At 36.3% G+C, this 26,123-nt stretch overlaps 2 protein-coding genes across 3 annotated transcripts in view; both read right to left on the bottom strand.

The window, feature by feature from the left end:
• Window positions 1-26,123, bottom strand: part of PPA2 (inorganic pyrophosphatase 2) — a 1,020,900-nt gene that overhangs the window by 304,699 nt on the left and 690,078 nt on the right. The gene's annotated exons all lie outside the window — the stretch shown is intronic.
• On the bottom strand, window positions 137-26,096 carry INTS12 (integrator complex subunit 12). Of its 2 annotated transcripts, none has more exons than XM_050791491.1 (7): window positions 25,990-26,096; window positions 17,471-17,635; window positions 12,919-13,071; window positions 10,720-10,907; window positions 9,397-9,556; window positions 4,226-4,372; window positions 137-824 (listed from the first exon to the last, which is right to left on the bottom strand). In XM_050791491.1, the coding sequence occupies exons 2-7, from the start codon at window positions 17,624-17,626 to the stop codon at window positions 240-242; spliced, it is 1,389 nt and encodes a 462-aa protein (XP_050647448.1). In that variant the 5' UTR covers window positions 17,627-17,635; window positions 25,990-26,096; the 3' UTR covers window positions 137-239. The 2 variants fall into 2 exon arrangements, with proteins under 2 accessions (XP_050647448.1, XP_050647449.1); XM_050791492.1 differs by lacking the exon at window positions 25,990-26,096 and adding an exon at window positions 23,028-25,979.

Genomic DNA, 26,123 nt, shown 5'->3' with positions numbered 1-26,123 from the left:
AGAACCAGTCATTCTAATCATTGTTTTCACACACTATGGAAATCATTAAAATAAAAATGTTGAAGACTGATTTAAAATAAACGTTTCCAAGTTTTGTTATATATATTTAGCATTTTAAGGCAAGAAACAATAGAAATTTGATTGTGAAGACTTTTATTAAATTACAGTATATTACATATATCTTAATAATAAGCCTTTCATCTTTAGGCTAATATGATATAAAAACCTACTTGGCCACATTACTTCTTTAGTTTCTTTTGGGCAGCTTTCTTCTTGACCATCTGTAATCGCTTCATAGCATTGAGCTGTGATTCTTGTGAAGTTGGACCTTTAAGGGATGCTGAGGGAGAGCTGCTGGATTCTGAAGTAGTTTTGCTAGTAGTACTTCCACTAGGTCCTGATGTTCCAGTATTTCCATTCCCACTTAGTTGGCTGCTGTTTCCTGGAACTAAACTACTTGGACTAGGAAGACCTACTTTGCTGACATTGTCACAACTAACTGAGCGACTAAGGCCAGTTTTACCCAAGGTTAGAGGTGGAGGTGGTTTTAATGGTACAGTGGGCGTAGTGCTGTTATTGGAACCTATTTTGGAACCTATTCCACCTTTGGATGATGTTGCCAGACCAGTCAAACCCACAGGTTTCTGGTTAGCTGATGAGGTAGCAGGTTTCCCAGTACTGTTTTGTGTTGTTGAACTCAATTTTGCTGTTGAGGGACCAGCAGAGGAAGTTTTGGCTGCAAAAGCTGCCCATCCAGTTAAGCCACTAGTTACTGACGAGGAAACGCTGGCACTAGAAGAATTTCCTGAAATAACTGTGGATGTCTAAAAAAATAAGGTAAATATTACATTAGAGCCAAGTATAATCAATACCTATATAAACATCCTTGAATATACAAAAACTCATTAGACTTTTTATATCTAAGTTATGAATTGGGAAATTTAAATCACACCACTAAATTAGGTTCTTATGAAGCAGATCTGAAAAACCACACAGAACAAAACTTATCTGTATCTAGCGGATATTATCATTTCCAAAACAGAAAATTTTTGATACCATATTCTTGTTCTAATGATTCCAAAAGAAAATATATGAAATTCCCTCTTGAGAATTGCTTTTAGATTCAATTCTAAGCTATATCTGAAAACCAGATTTAGTGCTTTAATATACTTTTTACCCAACAAAGTATTATCTAGCTTAATTAAACATCTAATTATTTTAGACTTTGCTCCAAATAACTAGGGATCATTTCAAAAATTTAATTCATCCTTAAGGGGCAAAAATGCCCATACCCAGAATATTCAGGAGAACATATCCAAGATGAAGAGATTCAGTCAATGTTTATTTACTGAGTGACTGTGTGAGAGAAAGAAGACAGCTGTATAGATTCTAAACCCATTTAAAAAAATGTTCTCCTAAATTTTGAGCAACAGTTACAGGAGTACAAAATATATGCAAAGTTAATTACTTGGAAGTGTACAACTTGCATGATGTATTAAAAAGGTCTCATGATTTTAGTTTCACAATTTGCCCATGATTCCAGTTAAACTATCATACAAAAGTCTCCTGCTCCTTTAATAAGGATTTTATCAATTGCCTCATTAGGCTGCACAGTGACATTTTCGGTAGGACTGATCTCACTCTCTGATATATTTCATAAAGGTATAACCCTTCAACTTTTCTGATTAACTTCCCTGGCTAATCAGAAGCTCACAATGATACCAATGCCACTATATAAACACATATTGCTCTTGTTCACACAAGAATATATTTTTTCACTTTCACATTAGGCACAAATGTACGTAGTTCAAATTAATTTTGAATTGAACTTCTTATTGACACCTTTTCTACCTTTACACTCTTAAGAAGATTCACAGAAGTGTTAAGTTCATATATAGATAAGAGATAAAATTTTACAAAATAATATCCTACTTAAAAAATGGTAGTTATACCTAAAATATATCCAGTTATAATTTAGAACTTCGCTCTGAAATAGTTGATAAAACATTTTGAGCTCTTGAAATCAAGGTAGCCTTCAATATTGTCTGCATGCATACATTTTTAATCAATGTGAAAAGTAACAAAAATAGAGTTCTGAGATCTTTGTTTTATAAGAGAAGGAATCCAGATATTTGTCCACATACTCTGAAAATTGATAGGATGTTTTCTTACGGTAATATATTAATTATCTTACGAAGTTATCCAGAGAAGAAAAACTACATAAACCATACATTCCTAGAGGAATATATACCAGCAATGAGAGAAAAAGTTAGTCAAGAAGTAAACATTTACTTTTCAGTTATGAAACACCTAACTTTTTTTTTTTCCTTTTCTTGCTATTAAAGATAAAACTGTCTGCCATATGGTTAAATGATCTTTCAACAAACTTCACAAAGGAAAACCAATCTTTAGTAATTACAAGACCAACACTTAGGAAGTACAAGCAAGAAAGCAAGTTCTATGTGTCTGGCATTTCATTTTAATGGCTGCTGTTGCTTAGTATTGCTTTTCAACAGGATGACAGATGGTTTATAATACTATCAGGACACATAAGAGTAATATAACACAAACAATGGAGACCAAGTGATTTCTTACTATTTCAGCATAGAAAACAAATTTCTCAAGTTTTTAACTATAAATATTTTTTTGCCTATTTGCTAGATGGGCAAGTTAGAAAAGACATTTGCTTTTTATATGTGAATGGGAACAATTTTTTTATGGTATAAATTTATTCACTTTTATAAAAAGTGAATTTTTTATTAAAAAACACAAAATCTCTTTATCAAAACAAATATAACAGCAAAGTCTTTAATTTGTTTGCCATAAAATGATTTCATGTTGAATTTTCTAAAAATAAACTTTAGTAGTAACAGATTAGTCTAAAAATCTCCTAAAAAGTGATTATGTGCAGAATACAGCAACTCTAATTACTTTCAATAAACTGGTCATTCTTACTTCTATTCCAATTCACCAAGTTCCTATATGACAAATCAATAATGGATATGCCTTGGATAGAAAATCTTCCCGGGCAAATTAAAATGAAAAATAACCTCCAAATATAATTATCAATAAGTTTTTAAAAGTACTTTATATTCATAATCTTTTTCATCATATCAAGGGTATTAAGCTTACTATTTACAGTCACATAGATAAGGTAGTAACTTTAGAGTTTTCTCAGGTCAATCTTTGAGAATTTGAGGCTAATATTTTTTTCTTACATGTTTAGTGCTATGCTTAACATTGGAATGTGTACCTCAGTAGAAGTCTTCTTTTTGTTATAAAATTAGATTAGAAAATTATTTTTTCATGATATAAAAATGCCAAGATAATAAGAATAATGTAGTATGATTTCAAGGATGCAACCTTAGGAATGAGAAAGGTGATACTCTCTCTAGACAATGTGGTCCCTTGGTATAAGGGACTGAAAGTTTATTATAAAGAAACAAAACAAGACAAAGCAAGAAAAATCCTTCAATAGCCAATAAGAAGGGAGAAAAAAAAATTACAAGACCACTCTGCTCAAGTAGTGTGGGGGGCAAAACTGTTGCTACTGAGGGCAGAGGTATTTTGAATTTAAACCAGATTTCTTTTTTTTTTTTTTTTTTTTTTTTTGAGTCAGAGTTTCGCTCTTGTCACCCAGGCTGGAGTGCAATGGCACTATCTCAGCTCACTGCAACCCCTGCTTCAGGGGTTCAAGCAATTCTTCTGCCTCAGCCTCCCAAGTAGCTGATTACATGCACCCGCCACCATGCCTGGGAATTACGGGTGCCCACCATCACGCCTTGATAATTTTTGTATTTTTAGTAGACACGAGGTTTCACCATGTTGGCCAGGCTGGTCTCGAACTCCTGACCTCAGGTGATCCACCCGCCTTGGCCTCCCAAAGTGCTGGGACTACAGGCATGAGTCATGGCACCTAGCCTGAATTTAAACCAGATTTCTGATTGGAGATAAGTATTGAACCAGATGAGAATGGTAAAGAATATCATTTTGGAATGATCATAGACTGCTCCTATTTGTGATAAAAAGAAAAACAGCAGAGTTAGAGATTAATTAATGATATAAATGTTCCCTTTCTACCTAATATAATAGTAGTAAAGTCTTAATTTCTAAAATATAGCCATTTAGTATATAAAGTTTCTCATTAAATTTTTTATCAAGCAACTATTGTTTAATTAACTAAACTTTAAGATACAATCTTAGATAAAAATAGAATCTACTATACCTTGACTTCTGTTCTCTTAAATGCTAGAAAAGTTGTCTCTTGTTTCAGTTTAGTTTCTGGTTTCTTAACCAATGGATCTTTGACAGCTGGAGTTACAGAAACAACTGCAGGGGCTGGTTTCTGTGGTGGTTTCTGAGTTTTTTGAGCCTGCAAAAATCAGTGGATTAAATCAGATACAAACTCTTAACTGAACATACAAAAAGATAATAATCTCTCACAGGACTCATCATTGAAATTAAATACAGTTGAACATTTAAAAAAGTACTGTGATGATAATGAATATATATGCTCTTTGACAAATTATTTTTATCATCATATTAATGGTTTTACAGATTGTGTTAGTTTCTAAACAGTAAAGATAATATTAAGCTTTAGAAATAATACAGAATAGGGTTAAATAACATTTTAACAAGATAAAATTGTTTTTTAAAAAGAAAAATCACAAACTATATGTAAGCATTAGCTTTACTCATGATGAAGTACATTTATTTCTCATTGGGGTTGGTCAAATATGTAGGAGTTTTCTTCTTGGGGTCTAGGCATAAGTCCCTCATTTGCTGAGGGCAAATTAAAACACAGCTCAGATCATTTATAAGGTTTTACATGAAGAATAGGGAGAAAAAAAACTATTGATAAATGATGAAACTTTTTGAGGTTTTTCCACATTGCAAAACTAGGCACGCTAAATCTTTAGAGAAAGTTCATAAATACAAATTTCTACGTTATCAAAGAATTTTCACCCACTATTACTTTATAAGCATCTTCAGTTATATTTTGACCAATAATTGATTTTTTCCTTTATTTTATAACTAGGCACTTTACTAAATTTTCCTATAAACTCTAATCATTTTTGAGTTTATTTTTTAGTGTTTTCTAGGTAGATAATTGTAACTGTTTATAAATGGTTATGTGCAGTAATATTAAGAGTAATTTTCGGAGTCAAACAGAGCTAGGATTAAAACCCAGCAACTGGCCAGGTGCAGTGGCTCACGCCTGTAATCCCAGCACTTTGGGAGGCTGAGGCGGGTGGTTCATTTGAGGTCAGGAGTTTGACACCAGCCTGGCCCACATGGTGAAACCCTGTCTCTACTAAAAATATAAAAATTAGCCGGGCATGGTGGTGAGCACCTGTAATCCCAGCTACTTGGGAGGCTGAGGCAGGAGAATGGCTTGAACCCATTAAGTGGAGGTTGCAGTGAGCTGAGATCACACCATTGCACTCTAGCCTGCAGAACAAGAGCGAAATTCCATCTCAAAAAACAACAGAAAAAAACCCAGCAACTATTTTTCTAGGTACATTATCTCAGGCAAAACATGTGAATCTCTAAAAGCCTCATTCTCTTCATCTGTAAAATGGTAATAGCATTTGTTTCAAAGGTGGGTTATGAGGATGAATTATGTTTATGTAAGAGTTTAGCACAGTATCTGGAATATGCTGAGTGCTAACAAAAAGTTACTGTTTATTCATCATTATTATTTAAAAAGGATAATCAAACTGAATCCAGAAAAATCCACGCATACTGAACGGGGAAAGATGCTTCCCACCAGCCATTCCATAGTCTTTGCTAATCTTCATAAGTCTATACAGTAATGTACTAGACAATTTATTAACAATTTGTCACCATTTCTGGAAACCAGAACTTGGCCTATTTTGCTCTTGTTTGGGTCTTCTTGTGTAATTCTGTGCTACCGTTTGCCATACTATATAGTTTTGGTCCTTAAATCTCAATTCGTATCACTTTTTATACACATACCTTCCACATCAAAGTACACCTACCTTCAATACCACTTATAAACCAAAAATCAGATCAAGAATATTAAGAATGTTCAAAGTAATTCACTGTTGATTACTGGTACTAGCAGGAAAGGACAGCCATCTTATCCTTTATTGCAAAACCATGTTACGAGAATGCATCCCTCACAGTAAAACAGAAACATACGGCTCCAAAACCATGGCTTTTGATCTTTATACTGCATTCCACCCACATCTAGCACTCCTGAGCTTAGACTCTGAGGACCCACCTAACTTGTATGTTTTAATAGATAAAGACTAATTATGATGAAGCCCCAGGAAGTACTTCTGCCTGAGATCATGTTTGGATCTTCTGCCTTCCCTGTTTTATCCAGCCATCTTAGAAACTGAGTAAAAAATCCTTTGTCCTTCACTGGTAATACCAGTTTAGGGAACTAGGATATAATTACTGATTCAGTTTTGTTCAATAAAGGAACTAAAAGTTTCATTGCGTGACTGCTTCAAACACTGCAAAATGTATAAAATTCTCCACTAAGGCACTAACTGCCAAAATGGCAGCACTAAAAACCCCATATAATTTTAAATGCTGTGAAACAGGAGTGTATTACTACCTTAGATTGAGAACCACTGCAAAAGTGATATGAGTCTCTCACCTGAAGCTGGGGAAAAACCCACTACTGGGTAGAGAGAAAATTATAGAACTGAAGAATAACCTTGGACCCTGCCATACACGATAACATTCTTAACTAGGTCTTCCTACAACAATGTGTACTGCAGAACTTGCCCCAGTTTGAGGAATCCGTGCGAAGAGAAAGGGGATATCAGGTGCTATTTATAATATCTTTGAGATACCTTGGAACACCAACCAATGCACATATGAGAATCTCACTCAAAGCAATTATAGTTAGAATGACTCAATTTAGAATCCCCACTGTTTCAAAATCATCTCATTAAACCTTACATTTCCTGGATTCTGATCTTTAGGCTCACTTCAGATCATGTCTTTTGGTATTTCCCCACATTTACTCTTGGTGTATTCTAGTCATGTTTTAATATTAGCCATGACTCCCCATTTAGTACTTTGACTTTTGGACACACAGACCAGATTCACTGTTGATTTCTGGTACTAATCTGCATTTAGCCTGACATGGTGGCTCATGCCTATAATCCCAGAACTTTGGGAGACTCCATCTCTACAAAAAATAAAGAAAATTAGCTAGGCCTGGTGGCACATGCCTGTAGTCCCAGCTACTTGGGAGACTGAGGTGGGAGGATTGCTTGAGCCTGGGAGGTCGAGGCTGCAGCGAGCCATGGTCACGCTACTGCACTCCAGCCTAGACACCAGAGTGAGACCCTGTCTCAAAAAAAAAAAAAAAATTATATTTGCTTCATTTTATTTAACTTAAGAACAACAGAATGTAGAATGTGTCAGTCTTGAGCTCCATTTAAGTGCTATGCCAATGAATTACATGATCTTACTGATAAATTAGATATTATTTGCAAAGCAGATAAAAGAATAAACAGTATCCCAGATGAAGAAGCTGAGAAGCAGAACATGAAAGTTCTCCACATATTCAGGTCATTACACACTTCGTCTGTGTCAGAGTGGCCAGAGTGTATGAATGTGTATGGTGAAGCAGTGAGAGAAGGGGCTGTAAGGTAGAGTCGGGTCAAAAAGAGAAGGTCCATATATGCATCCTAATGAGTATAACCTCATTATATAAGTAATTGAGAGCCACTGGGCATATATAAGCAGATAAATATTTTAGAAGAATTCTAATGACAGTAATCAAAGTGGATTGATGGGAAGCAAGGAGATTTCTTAAGTGGTTATTGCAATAGACAAGTAATGCATTTGTGGAACAGGGTAATAAAAGAGAAATGAATAGATTTCAGAGACATATAAGAGGGAGAATTAACAAATCTGGTAAACAAAGGGATATGAATTAAGAGAGGCATCAAAGATGTTTTCTAATTCAGGCAATTGCAGAAAAAAAAACTGGATAATAGAACAACTTTTATTTTTAAATATATTGAACTTAAAGTATCTATAGACTATCTAGTTAGCTATAGAAGCTTACCCAGGAAGAGGGTTAGAACCATAAACATAGATTTGACATAAAATAAATCCCCAAAAAATGGAGGAGAAAAAACTTGGGGGAAGAATAGTGCTTACTTTAGATATTAAGGGAGCTAAAGTGATAATAATAATGAAACAGTTGAGTACATACTAAAGAAAGATAGATTATTGTCACAATTTGTTCTTTTGACAATTTCCAATTCTTAGTGGTTTCTTATCAATGCTCTGGAATGCATTGCTCATCTATAATAATTTCACTTTAGATCCTGGAGGGCTAGTTTAAATAATAAATTAAATAAAAATCAAACTGAGCAGAACAGATTGTAACTTGTCACAGAAATTTCCTGTTACAAGTAAGAAATATACACTATTGATATCCACACTTTTCATTTACTACTTTTTATTTCATAGGAATAAAAACACTTCCTATTTCTGATTTAACTGATTAAAAAGTAAAATGGTATCTCGAATTTTTACTTTTAACTAAGTACTTCTGACCTTTAAAGATATATTGGTTAGACAAATTTATGTAGAAATTCATTTGATTAACAGACATGAGAACTCTGCAATTGAGAATCACTAATTTAAGGCAGGGGAAGAGAGATGGAAGTGTGAGGGAGAGGTAGCGAATAAGACATTATGGCAATTTCTTGTTTTCTTTAAAAGAAAATTATGAAATTCTTTTATCATTTATCTATTTTATAAGTGAATAAAAGTTAGAAAACTATCCAATATAACAAATGAAAATGTATTTCACTATGATATTAAAGGCAGGTATGTTAGTGAACAGTAAAAAGAGAAAGTATGTTGGAAGAATGAGGTAATGGTCACTTGAGGATAATGAGAAGGAAAGACTAAGCAATAGAGAAATGCAGCTGGAAAGACGGATATGCACATATAAATATCGCCTCTGTACACATCTTATTCATTTGGTGGTTTAAGCTCACTCAGGAATTTTCTATATTTCCTTACCAGACCTCAACAAAGAGTGGCGCTTTGTATCTCACCAATTCTCAGTGCTGCATGGTATATTAAAATGTTTATAAATACATTGACAGACTAGTAAGGAATATTCATAATTTGTGTGTCACCAATCTTGTTTGTTTATCTATATTAGAAGTAGATAAAACTAAACAGAGAAAAATGCACATAACGTGGTCTGGTTTTTAGCCATAGAAATATTAATCACATATATATACTATACATATAAACATTTAAATAATCAGCTTATATTATTTATTTTTTCAATATCTTAAATATTCAAATCTTTGTTTTGAAAGCACATACCAACAGAAACATTGACAGACTGTTTAAAATAAATAAAAATACGATTCCTACCATTCTTTTCATTTGTCTGGTACATCGGGCACAGTACCACACCAGGCGAGGGTCATTCGCTTCCTTGTCTGTCACCTGGGGTTTATGGCAATCTCGGTGGTAGAGATTATGGCACTCCTGACATTCTACTAATTGATTGCCAGATGCCACCATCATTTGCCTAAGAAAACACACCATTAAACATTACACTACTTTTTTAATGCAATAATTTAAAGTTATTTCAGGTGTACTGGCTCATGCCTGTAATCCCAGTACCTTGGGAGGCCAAGGCAGGCGGATCATTTGAGGTCAGGAGTTCAAGACCAGCCTGGCAGACATGGCGAAATCCTGCCTCTACTAAAAATACAAAAATTAGATGCGCGTGGTGGTGCACACCTATAATCCCCACTACTCGGGAGGCTGAGGCAGGAGAATGGTTTAAACCCCGGAGATGGAAGCTGCAGTGAGCTAAGATCACACCACTGCACTCCAGCCTTGGTGACAGAGTAAGACTCTGTCTCAAAAAAAAAAAAAAAAAAAATGTTATTTCAGGGTTGTTCTAGTAAAGTTTGGTATATTAAAAAGAAAAAAAATCCCAGAAACCCAAAGATCAAAATAACAAACTCCAACACATAGCATGCACAAAAGCATAAGCTTTTAAAGCTTATGGTCAACCATTAATAAATACATGGAATACCATGATTAAATTTGGCTATTTTCTCCTTGTCATTTCTCATTATAATTTTTGTCTTTCTCTCAGAAGGTAGTAGACTCTGATTAGTCTTCCAACAGTCTCATAACATTTTGTATCTCTATTAAATTCCCTTATATTAGTTAGCTATATGTTGTTGTTGTTCTTCATTAATATGAGTTACCTAAAGGTGAGAACTGGACCTAACTATTCACAGTCCTTAGCACGTTACTGCACACACATAGGGTGCTCAATGAATGTCTGATCAGATTAATAGAATGAAGCCATATGTGTATAAAAAAGTATAAATTCCAACAGCACAAAAGGCAGTCACCATAGCCTTAGATTATCATAGGCATATATATCATAATATAATAATCACTTTCCCTCTGGAACCCAAAAATGCAGAAAATGTTACAACATAACGGATTTAAAAGCCATAGCTGGTAAAGACAAAATATTTGACAATTTTCAATATGTTAAATTGTTATATGGGCAGTTCATAAGACATCTACTTATCTCCACCCCAGTTCCAAATCGTAAAAACAAAATAGAAAATGCACAATTGTTCTGATTTTGGGGGTTGAGGAGTGGAAAGGGGTCCTGTGTTCTTCATAAAGTAACAAAATAATCTGTGACAAGGGACAACTTACCTACAAACAACGCAGGCCAATCCCATCTCCATGGCAAAATCATCAGCACTGGTCTCCTCAAAACTGGAAAGGTCAGCCATAGCTAAATCCTTGCTAGTTTGGACAGTAATGGGAGAGGACTGTGTTTCTGGTTTCTCCAATCTAGGTTTCTTTGGAATATCAACTCCTTCAGTGATGTCTGATTTCATCTATAAAAAGCAGGCATCAGAAAATGATAAAGTGATGTGGTAGAATAAACTTTAAGTCACTGAAAGATGAATAAAAAGGACAATAGGCAATGATCAAGTCCATTTTACAGATATATTCACATAGTTTGGGACATATGTGCACATTAACGATCTGTAGAAGAATTATAACGAATTTATCGGTACATTAAATGAAACCAGCAAGACAGAAATAAATAAATCAGAACAGTTTAACAAAGATTTGTATTTCTCTTTGTACTCTTCTATCTATTAAAGATTTCTGAAAGTTCGATGGATTTACTTAGACTAGTATCTACTGTACAGACTTAACACATATTTGCTTCAAAGCAAATTCGGATTCCCTTCTTTAAGATATAAATATTATCAATATACCCATTAGATTTGGCAAAAATCAAAAAGTCTGATAAGACATGGAATTTGGAATTCTTGTACTTTGTTGATGACAGTGTAGATTTAGTACATCTACTTTTGATAACAATTTGGCAATGCCTAGCAATGTTGAAGATGTCATATCCTATTACATTCACTTATAGGTATACATCCTATAGAAACTATTAACATGACATTTGTATAAAGTAGCTCACTCAACTCCATTGTAATAGAAACAAAGGAGAAATATCTAACTGTGCATCAGTAGGGGAATGATAAGCTGGTTAATTCACAGAGTAAGTATTATGTAGTAGTTAAAAGAAATCTAGATCTACATGCATCAACATAGATACATTTCAAAAGCACATAGTTGAGTGGAGAAAAAGTTACCAAAGGATATACACACACACAGTATGATATCATTTACATAATTTTTTTTTTTTTTTTTTTTGAGACAGAGTCTTGTTGTGTTGCCCAGGCTGGAGTGCAAGGGCACAAACTCTGCTCACTGTAACCTCCGCCTCCTGGGTTCAAGTGATTCTCATGTCTCAGTCTCCCGATCTGCTGGAACTACAGGTGTGCGCCACTACACCTGGCTAATTTTTGTATTTTAAGTAGAGATGGTGTTTTGCCATGTTGGCCAGGCTGGCCAACTCCCGACCTGCTGACCTCAAGTGATCCTCCTGCCTCAAACTCCCAAAGTGCTGGGATTACAGGCATGAGCCACCATGCCCAGCCTCATTTATGTAGATCTAAAAGCAGAGAAATAATCTAACGCAGTTTATGAATAGCCACTATTTAGCAAAAGTATGAAAACATACAGGATAATATACTCCATCTTGAGGGCAAAGGTTACTGAAGATATCGTTCAAATGTATTTTTTTCTAACTAAAATCTTAATTACTATATGTAGAAATCATCTAAAAATAGACAATCCAAGAATCATCCGTGGCGCTGCTCAGGTGCATACCATTCTATAAAGTTTATGTTTAGTCATTTACATCTTTACTCTCCTATCTTTTCTTTCTTGCTTGCTTGCTTTTTTACTTGAGACAGCGCCTCACTCTGTCACCCAGGCTGGAGTGCAGTGGCATGATCTCCGCTCACTGCAATCTTTGCCTTCTGGACTCAAGCAATTCTTCCACCCCCTACCCGCCCACAAATAGTTGGGACTAGAGGTAATTGCCACCATGCCCAGATGATTTTTGTATTTTTTGTAGAGATGGGATTTCACCATGTTGCTCAGGCTGATCTTGAACTCCTGAGCTCAAGCAATCTACTTGCCTTGGCCTCCCAAAGTGTATCTATCTTTTCTTCTTAACAACTGTACCATCTAGGACCTCTGAGGCATAGATAAAAGTTTATACTCAAAATTACTATACTCCCTAGGGTTCAAATATTTATTGACAATAGCTTTTAACCATTTAACTTTAAAATTTGTAAATTTTACTCATTTTTCAAAGTCAAAATCTATAGCTATCAATACATATTCACTGAGTGATGATTATTATATACCTATACTCATTATTATATAAAAGAAATAGACATAAACCATTGTTCCTTTCTGCTTATGGAACAACTAATTTACCTTTTATCTTTTAACAAGATTAAAATAAAATCTTACTTTATCAGCAGGTCTCTTTTCGGCTTCTTTCTTTACCTTTTCAGTTGTGAGGACCTTGCCATTATTATTACCAGAAGGAAGACTGGATGATATTTTGGGCTCTTGCTTAATGGAAATGTTTTTTGTGCTTGAAATTTTGGGTGGCTCCACATCCTAAAAGATGAAAAAAGGTACCAGTAATTAAATATTCAGACTGATCATCATAAAAAATAGATCATTAATCTAAACAATTTTCATTTAAAACTAAGACATCTCATTATAACCAATGTAATATTCCTTTCTTAAATAGATAAATAGCTTTATTGAGAAATAATTGATATACAAACTGTACCTTTATTTATTTATTTTTTTTGGGGGGGTTGGAGTCTCACTCTGTTGCCCAGGCTGGAGTGGAGTGCTGTGGGACAGTCTTGGCTCACAGCAACCTCTGTCTCCTGGGTTCAAGTGATTCTCCTGCCTCAGCCTCCCGAGTATCTGGGACTACAGGTGCACCACCACACCCAGCTAGTTTTTGTAGTTTTAGTAAAGATGGCGTTTCACCATGTTGGCCACGCTGGTCTCAAACTCCTCGCCTCAAATGATCCACCCACCTCGGCCTCCCAAAGTGCTGGGATTACAGACATGAACCACCACACCCGGCCCAAACTACACCTACTTAAAGTGTAACATTTGATAAATTTTGACATATGTATACATCTATGACACCATCACTACAATCAACATAATGAACAGATCCATCATCCCCCCAAATCTCCTTGTGGCCCTTTGTAATTACCCTCTTACAGGTATACACACTAGAGAAATTATGTCTCCCATCCTCAAGCAATCATTTATCTGTTTTCTGTAACATTATATTAGTTTGCATTTCCTAGAAATTTATATAAATGGAATCATAGAGTATGTATTCTTTTTTTGTCTGGCTTCTCTTACTCAGAATATTTATTTTGAGATTCATCCATGTTGTTAAGTGTATCAATAGTTCATTCCTGGCCGGGCGCGGTGGCTCAAGCCTGTAATCCCAGCACTTTGGGAGGCCAAGACGGGCGGATCACGAGGTCAGGAGATTGAGACCATCCTGGCTAACACAGTGAAACCCCGTCACTACAAAAAAAAAAATACAAAAAACTAGCCGGGCGAGGTGGTGGGTGCCTGTAGTCCCAGCTACTTGGGAGGCTGAGGCAGGAGAATGGCGTAAACCCGGGAGGCGGAGCTTGCAGTGAGCTGAGATCCGGCCACTGCACTCCAGCCTTGGCGACAGAGCGAGACTCTGTCTCAACAACAACAGCAGCAACAACAACAACAACAAACAGTTCATTCCTTTTTATTGCTGAATAATACTCCATTGAATGAATATACCACAATTTATCTATCAATTTACCTATTGATGGATATTTGGGTTGTCTGCAGTTTGGGACTACTACAAATAAAGCTGTTATGAATATTCACGTACAAGTATTTGTACATACCTATGTTTTTACTTTTCTAGAATAAATAGGAGTGGGTTATATGGTAAGTATTAAATATATGCTTAATTTCTTAAGAAACTGCCAAACTCTGTGGCAGGACCATTTTATATTTCCACCAAGCATATATGAGAGTTCCAGCTCCTTTCCATCCTCACCAATAATTTGTATGGCTAGTCTTTTTAAATTGTAGACATTCTAATAGGTATGCAGTGGTATCTCATTTAGATTTAATTTACATTTTCCCAATAACTAATGATGCTGACCAGTTTTTCAAGTGCTCATTTGGCATACATATATCTTCTTTGGTAAACTATTTGATAAAATATTTTGCCCATTTAAAAAAATGAATGTTTGTTTCATTATTGAGTTTAAAGAATTCGTCATAGATTTTGGGCACAAGGCCTTTATCAGAGATACGATATGAAAATATTTTCTCTCAGTCTGTGGCCTGTCTTTCCGTTCTGTTTAAAACTTCGATCCCTTATTCATGTATTATAGCTTTGCTGATATAGATAACTTATTTATTGTTACTAATAGTAACAGCTCCTTGGAATTTCCCCTCCCCAGAAAGGAGGGCACTCCCCCACCATTCTAAATAAAACTAAAGCAGCTGAGTGCAGTCTATTTTACTGTGATAATATGTAAAAGTACAAAAGTATAAATGGGGATAATACACATCAATTTCAGAAGAGCGTCTACCTCTGAGGACCAAGAGAAGAAAAAGGAAGGAGGAATGGCTCCTCAGATCTAGTGGTGGCAGGGCTTGATATATCATTATGCTGACTGCTTAAAACTGAGGCCTATAAATAGTTTTTTATAAACAGTTTATATTAGAACGCAGCCACACCCATTCATTTATGTATAATGTATGGCTGCTTTCACATTACCATGGCAGAATTAAATAGTTGCAATGGAGACCATCTGGCACACAAAATCTAGAATTCTTACTGTTTGGCTCTTTATAAAGTCTGTTGACCACTGGTGTAGACTTAGTCAAGTGTTGAAGAAAATGTTAATAATGCAGATTAAACTTAGAAGTGTATGGTGGGCCAGGTGTGGTGACTCATGCCTGTAATCCCAGCACTTTGGGAAGCCAAGGTGGGCAGACCGCTTGAGTACAGGAGTTTGAGACCAGCCTGGGCAACATGGCAAAACTCTGTCTCCACAAAATATAAAAAAATTAGCCGAGCATGGTGGCATGCACCTGTAGTCTTAGTTACTCAAGAGGCTGAAGTGGGAGGACTGCTTGAACCTGGGAGGGGGAGAGCGCTGTGAGCCAAGACTGTGCCATTGCACTCCAGCCTCGGTAACAGAGTGAGATCCTGTCTCAACAAAAAACCAAAAAACATGTATTGTGCGTAACTAAAAAATTGAGGACAAAGTCATGCAGTATTAAACTATTACCTATTCAGCAAAAAAGTTGTTCTAGTTGTTGACAGATGAGTTAAGTTTTAACTGCATTATTTCACATTTGCCTTCCTCATTAATGTAAATGAATATCAACCAATATTCATGTTAGAATACACTTGGAGACCTGGTAATGTTTATAAGCATACCACTGCCTCCAGGTGATTATTATCCATGCTAAAGTTTGAGAAACACTGGCATAAATCACTCTTCTCACATAAATCTAGTGATGAAAATATTCAGCTGAAGGCTAAAATTAAATGGACCTGGGCTTTAAAAACCTGTAACAAAAGAGTTTCTGAAAACTGACCAAGAGAAGTAAACTCTAGCTAGAAACCTAAGGGCAGCATGCTTTTTAATCACAACAAATTTTTCACGTTTTTTAAGAGATAAACTTCCATTTTAGAACTCCATTAAAACATTTTTTTTTTTCTTTAGTAATAATAGGTTTTCCTAACTGGACAATACCAACGCCCACAGTGGAATGAATTTGGCAGTATGCTTTGTAGAGCTGTATTGATTTGCTCGATCTGAACTCACTGAACCTACTGGAATCAGAATAGATAGAAGAAATGAAGTCACAATGGTTCTGTTATTCAAAGTACAATAAAAAGGCTTCAGAGTACTAGACCTAGTATTGAAAGAAGGCTGGGGACAAAATGCCAGTGTTTACTTGAGCTTCAGATTCTGGTGAGACTTGAGCTAGTCATGTTCTATCTTTTCCTTCTCGGTTTGGGATCTAGGTCCACAGACCTGAGTGATTTGGAGTTTCAGGACAACAGCTTAGAAGAATTCGAAAGAATGTCTTAGTAGGTATTAGGGAATATAGTAAGAGTTGTCATTCACTGACAGCTTATTATGTACCAGGTAGATACTACACTAGGTGACTCATTTACTGTATCTCCTTCAATTTTTACAACTCTGCAAAGTAGTTCTTATCATCCCCATTTTACCAATTAACAGACTAAGTGAAATGAAGTTGCTGTGTACCTCAGTTTCCTTACATAAAATGAAGAAAACAGTATCTATCTTAAAGGATCATTATTATAATTAAAATTAATTATTCACATAAACTACTCAGAAAAGTACCTGGGACATCAAGATACATTGTCTATTATCATCACACAATTATAAGATGTAAGTGGGATTTAAAACAGGTATGTTTGGTATCAAAACATATATTCTTTTCACATAAAGTTGCCATTGCCTGTTTTGTTATTATCAAGACAGGAGCTACAAACTTCTCAGAGTTCATCCATACCTCCTTTTCTCTTAAATTATTCTACCCATATTCAATTTATATTGTTGAAAAATCTGTGCTTTTACTTGATTTTTTTAATCCTTAAAACAATAGAGAATAATTAGAAGTAATCTGTGGTTACATTCAGCAGCTTAAAAAAAATTCTGATCATAAAGAATCGGAAATTAAAGTAAGCCGTAAACAAGTGAATTCATATACATATAAAGCAGTAGAACAGAATATCCCACACCCCCAGCTGATTTTTCTATGTGGTGTAACAGTTCTCTGAAAACTTGAAGGAAAAAAAGAAAATATAATTTCTCCGTGCCACAAGGAAAGATTATTTCAGCAGAGATTGTATTGAGATGGTCTATATGTTATCAATGTACTACTATAGGTCTTATAAAACTCTCTTCAAGCTTTTTATTCATGCAGGTACCTTTTGAGATGGACGGTAACTGGAATCAATGCCCCGAGCCAAAGATTCATCAAGCAGTGCTTTTAGCTTTTCAGCAGAATCTTTACTCTTTGAATGTAAGAAACCTAGTGCTTTCAAAAAAATGGGATCAAGTTCCAAGTTCACAGTAGCAGCCATTGCAAACACCTGAAGGAAAAAAAAGAGGACGTAATTTAGAAGACAATGCACAATTATCTATGTCAAAGTTTTACTTTTCTGTTTTTAAATTTATAATAGATAATACTGTGTACATGATATAAAATGTAAAATTATCAAAAAGTTATTACAAATAAAAGTAAATTTCCTTCTTATTCCTGACAGGCATTATCTAGTTCCTGCCCCCTGAAACAACTAGCAGTATCAGTTTTCTGTGTATCCATATTGATGGTAACCTTTTAAATCCAGGTAGGCTTCTCCCTGCCACAGAACTCCTTCCTAGCTGTGTTTTAAAAGATACACTTTGCAGTTTCAGTACATAGAACTTGATGGGTTTAGGTCAAGTTTACTCTGTATCAAAATTTCTTCTCTCAAACCTTATTTCCATAACACAAAGGAAGTCTTAGTGTGCATGTGTTTGTGTGTGTAAGGGGTATCACAAGAGGGCAGCGGTGAAAGGGTGCGTTAAGTGATTAGCTGTCACGGTCACTGCTGCCACTTTTACCTCAACTCTTTTTTTTTTTTTTTTTTTTAATTCACCTCTTTAGTTCTCTGCCCCAACCATGAATGTCTCAGAAAACATATTAATGATAACCTTATTTGATAACATTTAGATTGTAGTATCTTATGCATTAACCTATTTTTAAAAGTAAGGTCTCTGAGGGATAATATCATAACTACTTAAAACACACACACACAAACACACACACACACACACACACACACACACACACACACACACAGAGTCTATGATGCTTTGTGTCCTAAAGAGCTTAAAAAATAGCCAAGATGGATAAAGATATACATCAAAGGCTTATGAAATTCCACAGTACTAAAAAGTTTTGTTTTTAGTTAATACCAATACTATCATGTGGTTCTGCTTCTGGTTGTCACTTTTTCAAAAACCTCTCCAGGCAAGAAATGATCAAAATAAAAATGTATTCTTTGAGTTCAATCCTTTGATCAATATACTATGGCTTGAAATCTTCTATCCTCGAGGTTAATATTATATTAATGCAACACACTTGCACTGCTATAGTTAGAGAACTGTCAGCAATTCCAGTTATCTCCCATTTTCAGGGGTTTATAACACCATTAAAACTTGCTGTAGGTTGAATCCTAGCATATGAAAGCACATCTGAAAATGGATTTTGTTGTTCCCTCCCCTCCAACTTCACTCTTCACCCCTCTCCGCATCTGACAAGAAACACACATACACATCACTAGGTTTTTTTTTTTTTTTTTTTTTTTTTTTTAAAGTTCCCAGGAAGGTATTAGTTATCTACCTGATAACTACAAAATTATTGTCGAATTCTGTACTGTACTAAAATATTATCTGAATCACACATGGAAAGGAATCCAAAGGTCAGTACTTCAATGAAAAAGTTACCTTATCTCAAACTGTTGTATTTGTAAGAATTTAACAAAATTGAAAAGCAGCCTCTGTCACTTCTTAAAATTATATTATTACATACATCACCTCTACATAATGATAGGTATAGGAAAGTTATTTTAAAATTTACTCAAGGGGCTGGTCACCATGTATGTTCTGAGGAAAAAATAGCTCCTTAATAAAATGTCCATGACTGAAAAGGTAAACATGCCATTCCTCCAGCATATACAAGGGTAACAGCCACCTAATTTCTTTTTTCTTTAAATTCCACTCCTATGACAGTTTACTAATCTTTCTACTGATCTAATTTCATATAGGTAAAGGGAATAGCAGTTTACTTATCCGATTGTTATGAAACAGTTTATTTTATTGGGTACTGACCAAAGGGTTGACACCTAAAATAACCCTCGTAATATATTAGAAAAAACATTTCTTGAAATTTGTATGCTGAAAAATGAAAGCCAAGTATTTATTGCTATGTATTTCTACAATCACAGGTAAGAGGTTTACATTACAGATTAGGTGACAAGAGTCAGCACCTAGATTACAAGACGACAGAAGTCATCAACACCAACATTCCAGTTGGAACCTTGGAGTCAGTTCTTTTTATGTAATCTTACCATTATAAAACTTAACAGGCTTTGTACCCCTCCCCTAAATTACTAACATGGCCCTCTGGCCCAGTGGTCCCCCACGGTGAAATACAGAGAAAAAAATATTAATTTTTAAATTTATTTCTATTTCTATTTTTAAAAAAATCTGTTCATATACAGAATTATAATAGTGTATTATATAATTGATCTTTAACCTCAAGGAGCTTTATCTTCAGCCAGTGAAATCTGAAACTTGCCACAAAAAAAATTATACACCTCTTTTATTACAATCAATTCTCCTTTCTGACTACAATCTTCCATTACTCTATCTCTTCCACTGCCTTAACCCAGGGACCTCTTCAAAGTGCCAAGTCAATCTTTCTTCTGTATTTATTTATTCATTTCTCTGTTCCCATTCCACTTGCTCTTTGTTACAGAAGCCTCCAATTTCTTGTCCCTTCTGCTTTCTCCTTATTGGCACCCTCTTGCCCTGACTTTTGCTTCCTCACCAAACAGAAAACAGTAGTTGAGCCTAAAATAAAACACTCATGGTTATATGGTTTATATTTTATATTTTAGTTTTCTATCTTACTTTTACTCCCACTTTTCTGTTGCCTTCTCTAATTTCTGTTACTTTTCCTTCCTTACTGGCAAATATCCATATAGTGAAAGAACTTTACTTTCTACAGCAGTCATAAAGAGGTCAGCAACTTGGTGTAACTGTGTTGATCTATATATACAAAAATATTTTCCTGGAGTTACACCAAATCATGTTACTTCCATACAATTCCTTTCCTGTATATTCATTCCTAAACCCATGGCCAAAACAGACTGTAAAAAAGCCATATCATTCTTACTATGGATTAGAGTTCTAGAAAACAAGTCCTATGTGTGTGTATGAAAGAAAAATGTATATACAAAGGAAATTTAGTATATGAAATGTAGCTTTCATTTAAAAAGTAGATGTTGCTTTAAAAAAGGAATGTGAGAAAATTAATATTTACCACTTTAAAGCTTTCACTGACCTAGGGAACTGGTAGTAGTAGTATTGATAAGAGTGAATTCTTAGGTGATGCTGGGAATTAGCTGTGTCAAATGCATACAGCACAAAAACCCCCACTACTAAACAATGATCTTTTTTCTCTTTCTTGTATTATCCTTGATTTATTGTAGTATGCCGTTTACTTCCTATCCAGCTCACATTCTGTGGTCCAACCTTTCAATAACTCTTTCAGTACTCTAGGCACCCGAAAGCCCTGTAGTTTCCTTACTTTATAGACATCCACCCTGCTAGTCATTCTCTCTCTGCCTGCACCCAAACTCTAAGTGCAACTGAGAGGAATACACATACACCCTATCTTCAGAATCACCATTCTCAGGTTGGCATTCAATACAACTTGGCAATTCTCTCATCCTTCTCTGGTCAACTCACTTCCCCATTTTCTGCAAAGATCAGTTATGCTTTCTCCATTTTCTTTTAAAATTGCTTCTGTGTTTCAGTAGATGGCCTCACCTACTTCACAAAGAAGAAAGGCTGTCAGAGAGGAATTAAGTCAACTTCCTTCCAGCACATCTACAAACTTACTTACACTCATCCTTTCAAACTCTTTCACATCCGATAAAAAAGGAGAAGGTGGCTCTCCATGCAATGTCACCTGGATCTGGATCCTCTCTCTTCTTGTCCCCTCTTGAACCTTGGCCTATGGATTATTGCCCATATCTTTTTTTTTTTTTTCCCAGCCTTTTCTTTCTGCTGGCATCTTCTCATTGACATTTAAATATATTCAAACATCTATCTTTTCTCTTTTATAGGAAAACTTTCTCAGAAATCATCTACTTTTGTACTCTTTTTCTTCATTCCTTCTCCTTATACAGCAATTTGTGCAATTTGGCCTTGGTCCCACTATTCCATGAAAATGCTCTCATGAGTCATTCGTGGCCTCAATCAGTAAACCTAATACATATGATTTTCCCTCCTACTTCTTTGTCAGTCATCTTTGTAGGTTCCTCCTATTCCAATTAAAAATGAGATCCTCAATGCTAGGTTCTGGGTCTCTCCTTGTTCTACATCTTCTTCCAAAAATGTGTCTCTGAGTCAGCAGCATAGGCATTACGTCAGAACTTAGAAATGCAAACTCTTGGTCTCCATTCCTAGGCCTACTGAAGAAAAAACTCTGGGAGTAGGGTCTAGAAATCTGTGTTAATCCTTCCAGGCAATTCCATCTACTCTAAATTTTGGGAATTATTACCCTAGACAATTTGATCTATACAGTCCTTTGCCAGTGTTTACTAATACATCTCTGCAGTCCATGTGTCTCTCTCCCAAGATCCAACTGCCAGCTTGACATGGATATCTCATTGGTGCCTCCTATTGAACGTGTCTCCAACAGAGCCACTCATACACTCTTCCCTTTTCTCCTAACCAGTTCTTCCTCTAGTAATCCCTTTTTCAAATGATATTTACCCTATTGCCCAAGCCAGTAACCCAGAAGCAGCTTTATCTCTTCCCACTTCCTTAATTCCCACCCCCAATTCAATAACCAAACCTCTTAAACATATCTCAAATCTATCCACCCTTTTCAATTCTTACTACTACCACTCTAGACCAACCTATCATCATCTATTATTTGGCCCACTGCAATAGCTTAATCAGTCTCCCACAACCACTCTTGTCATCCTCTAAACCTTTTCATATCACTCACTTGCTTAAAATCCTTTTATTCGCTTCTCACAATCCAAAGGTTCAAGAATAAGATTCTTAACAAGGTCTCTAATTCTCTACATCAGGGGTCCCTAACCTTCAGGCCATGCAGCAGGAGGTGAGCAGTAGGCAAGCAAGTGAAGCTTCATTTGTATTTACAGCCACTCCCATCACTTGCATTTCTACCTGAGCTCTGCCTCCTGTCAGATCAGTGGTGGAATTAGATTCTCACAGGAGTGTGAATCCTATGTGAACTGTGCATGTGAGTGCTCTAGGTTGTGTGCTCCTTATGAGAATCTAATGCCTGATGATCTGTCACTGTATCCCCCATCATCCCCAGATGAAACCGTCTAGCTGCAGCAAAGCAAGCTCAAGGTTCCCACTGATTCTACATTATGGTGAGTTGTCTAATTATTTTATTATATCTTACAATGTACTAATAAGAGAAATAAAGTGCATAGTAAATGTAATGCACTTGAATCATCCTGAAACCATGTCTTCAATGAAACTGGTCCCTGGTGCCAAAAAGGTTGGGGACCATTGCTCTACATGATCTGATAATACACATAAAGCAGTTACAACAGTACCTGGCACATAGTTCACACTCATTAAATGTTACCTAGTATCTCAGGCCATTCTCACTCTCTGTTATAGCTATATGACTTATTTCAAGCCCTCCAATATACTCTTTCTTACCTTAGTACTTCAGTAGAAAGTGTGCCACCCCCACCTCCATCTTAGGTCACCTCTCAAGTTTCTGTTTTTCCTGCACATTCCTTCAACAAAACTAGAAGTTTTACTGTTACATAGTCCAAAAACATTCTGTACTTATTTATAATATTAATCACACTGTTAATTATGTAAATAATCTTTCTTTCTCATCAGAATGTAAGTTCCATGAAGGCAGGCAGTGGATTGGTCTTGCCTACTGCTGTAATCCCTGTCTGGCAGAGTTCCTGGAAAATAGCAAATAACAGTAAATGTTGGCCAAGTAAATACTTGTTATCTACTTCCAATTTCATAAAACTTTCTCTTCCCTTGAGTTCTGTTACACTCAACTTTTCTGTTTTTCCTCTTCTATCTCTGACTACTCTTTCTCTGGTTTGTCTTCTGATGCTTGTTGCTTTTGGTATTGTCCAAGTGTTTGTCCTTGGCTATCTTCCTAGTTCTGCTAGCAGTTTCTTCTTGGTAATCTTATACACATCAGGTTTTCAACTATCATCTCTGGGTAGATGATTTAATATGTTTTACCCCAACTCCAATCTCTCTCTCTCGCTTTTTTTTTTTTTTGAGACATGGTCTTGCCCAGGTTAGAGTGCACTGAGATCATGGCTCACTGCAGCCTCGAACTCTGGGGCTCAAGCGATCCTTCTGCCTCAGCCTACCAAGCAGCTAGGACTACAGGCATGTACCACCATACCCATGCCCAGTTAATTTTGTTGTTTTTTAAGTAGAGACAGGGTCTTGCTATGTTGCTCTCATCTGGTCTCAAACTCCTGGGCTAAAACAATCCTCCTGTTGTGGCTTCCCAAATTGCTAGGATTACAAGTACGAGCCAAATCTCTTAAATTTGAATCTCGTGTTTCCAAATGCTTAGTGTATGTGTCTATCTGGTTCCTTAAAGGCATCTCCAATTCAGTTACAACTAAAATTGAGATTCTGATTATCCTCCTGAAAAGTTCCTTGTCCTGCTCTTTCAATAAATGACATAACTTACTTTTAGTCAGGTTTGAGACCAAAGTCTTTCCTTCACTGAGTCTTTCCCTACTCCTTATATTCAAATAATCAGCAGGCCTTTCCTGTGGATTCTGCAATATTTTTCACACTTGCCCTACTTTTCACTTTCACTGCTACTAATGAAATTCAGGTTTTATTAGCTTACTTGAACTATGGCAATAACCTCGTTATTTTCCTTGACTTCAACTTTGTTGCCATACAAATTTTCCTGAAACCCAGTTTTCTTCCTTTTCATTCAAATAAAAAAAAATTCTTGCTGAGAAGTTAGGGCTTTCCACCACCTTCAAAATAAGGTCCACATTTCTTGGCCTAGCATTTAAGACGATTCAGTAATTGGCACAAAAATTATCATTCATCATCCCCAGATCTGCCTTATAGCTAGCTGGCCCTACCTCTCTTTTTTTTAAATTTTTTGTCTGGGAAGCTCTTTACCTATTTTTATATATCTACATCCTATCAAGACCCTGTTCAAACACTTCTCATGAAGATTTGACTGACAGTTGCTGTGCCCCTCTCCATTCCAAACCCTATTAATAGTCTCTCCCTTCAAGGATATCTCATAGTGCTTTTTCATGGTAGTGCAACTTTCTCCCTTGAAGTATTTTTTTTTTTTTGGCACAAGTGTTATGTGCCCTACAAAACTCTGAGTACTTTAAGGGCAGAGTCTATATTTATGCTTTTGCCTATCCCTTTGCTACTTTGCAGAGTACCACAAATAATGGCTATAGAATTACTGGAACTAAGTGATCCAAGTATAGTGGTCTTATCTCTCCTTCTATACAACTGTAGCCATTTCCAAGGTCCCTTCAGCAGAAATCACAAAAGTAACTCACCCCTGCCCCCACAAAAAAACTCCAAACATCAAAAAAGCAAAAGCAAAGCAATCACCCATTTCATGACTGGAGACTTGTAGTACAATGTTCCTATTTGTAAAACTCTCATAATCTTTCACCTAGCTTGCTTAAATTCATTAATCCCACTGGCCTGTAAACTTGATGAGAGCAGGAACTTGTTTTGTTCACTGCATTTCCCTAGTGCTTGAAACTTAATAAGGGCTCAAAAATATTTACCCAATGAATGAACTAGGTTTTTTGGGTAAATGTCACCTTATAAGGCTTCTGTGATTTCTCCAACCTGAATTGGGCATTCATATATAAATGTAAGTATGTGCTTTCTCCCAGATCCATCTTTCACCCTACCTGGCAATCTCAAAAGAAGTCTAAAGTTGATCATATGCATGTGCCCCAGATGAAGGAAACCGAATTTATGCACACAGAGTGCAGTATTACCGTTGCCATTTCATAATGGCTCTAAAAAACTTTGTTCTTCATGACTTCGCAAACTCTTGCAACACCTTCCAATAAACATTCTTTTAAAGATGCTGCCTTTTTCATTCCTCCAGAGTTCTTGGTTCTGGGTAACAATGATACCTTAGGGACACCTGGAATCGCAGGAGAAAAGGCTCCGATTCCAAACCAATCAAGAGACTGAAAGCTGACAGCAAACACTTAGAAAAAGAATGTCAATCCTTTGATCAAAGCATCACACATCGAAGGCCTAGAATGGGGGATGGTCCTTGACAGGGGAGCTAAAAGATGAGAGACAATGAGGGAGCTACGTAGAGAAGTGACTAAAACCCTCCGACAAAGTCCAAGGCAGGATTCCAAGTCCCTTGTCCCTAGACCTAGAAATATCCTCGGTCCGCATGCCCCGGCCCGCAACTCCCTCGGAGGAAGCACAGTCCTCACTGAAAGGGGACAGCAGTCAGTCTAGGGAACGCAACCGCCCGTAGGTTATGATGATTCCGCTTGAGGAGCGAGGAAACTAATACCCCACGTAGCTACTCTCCCACCTCGCTCCTAGCGGGGGGTCTCGAGCCTCCAGGAGGCGGCCGGGAGCAAAGTCGCTCAGCACAACTCACCGTTCCGCCCCGCCCTGCCGATCCGTCTGTTCCCGGTGGTCCCTTCGGAAACGGTCCCCGCACTGGCCGGCTCCGAAAGCAGAAAAACAAAGGTTCCCACAGTAGGGGCGGGGGAAACGTTTGGCAGTGCGACA

The sequence above is a fragment of the Macaca thibetana genome, chromosome 5 (genome assembly GCF_024542745.1).
Source record: "Macaca thibetana thibetana isolate TM-01 chromosome 5, ASM2454274v1, whole genome shotgun sequence".
Lineage (NCBI taxonomy): Eukaryota > Metazoa > Chordata > Mammalia > Primates > Cercopithecidae > Macaca > Macaca thibetana.
This window is presented reverse-complemented; position numbering and strand designations above follow the sequence as displayed.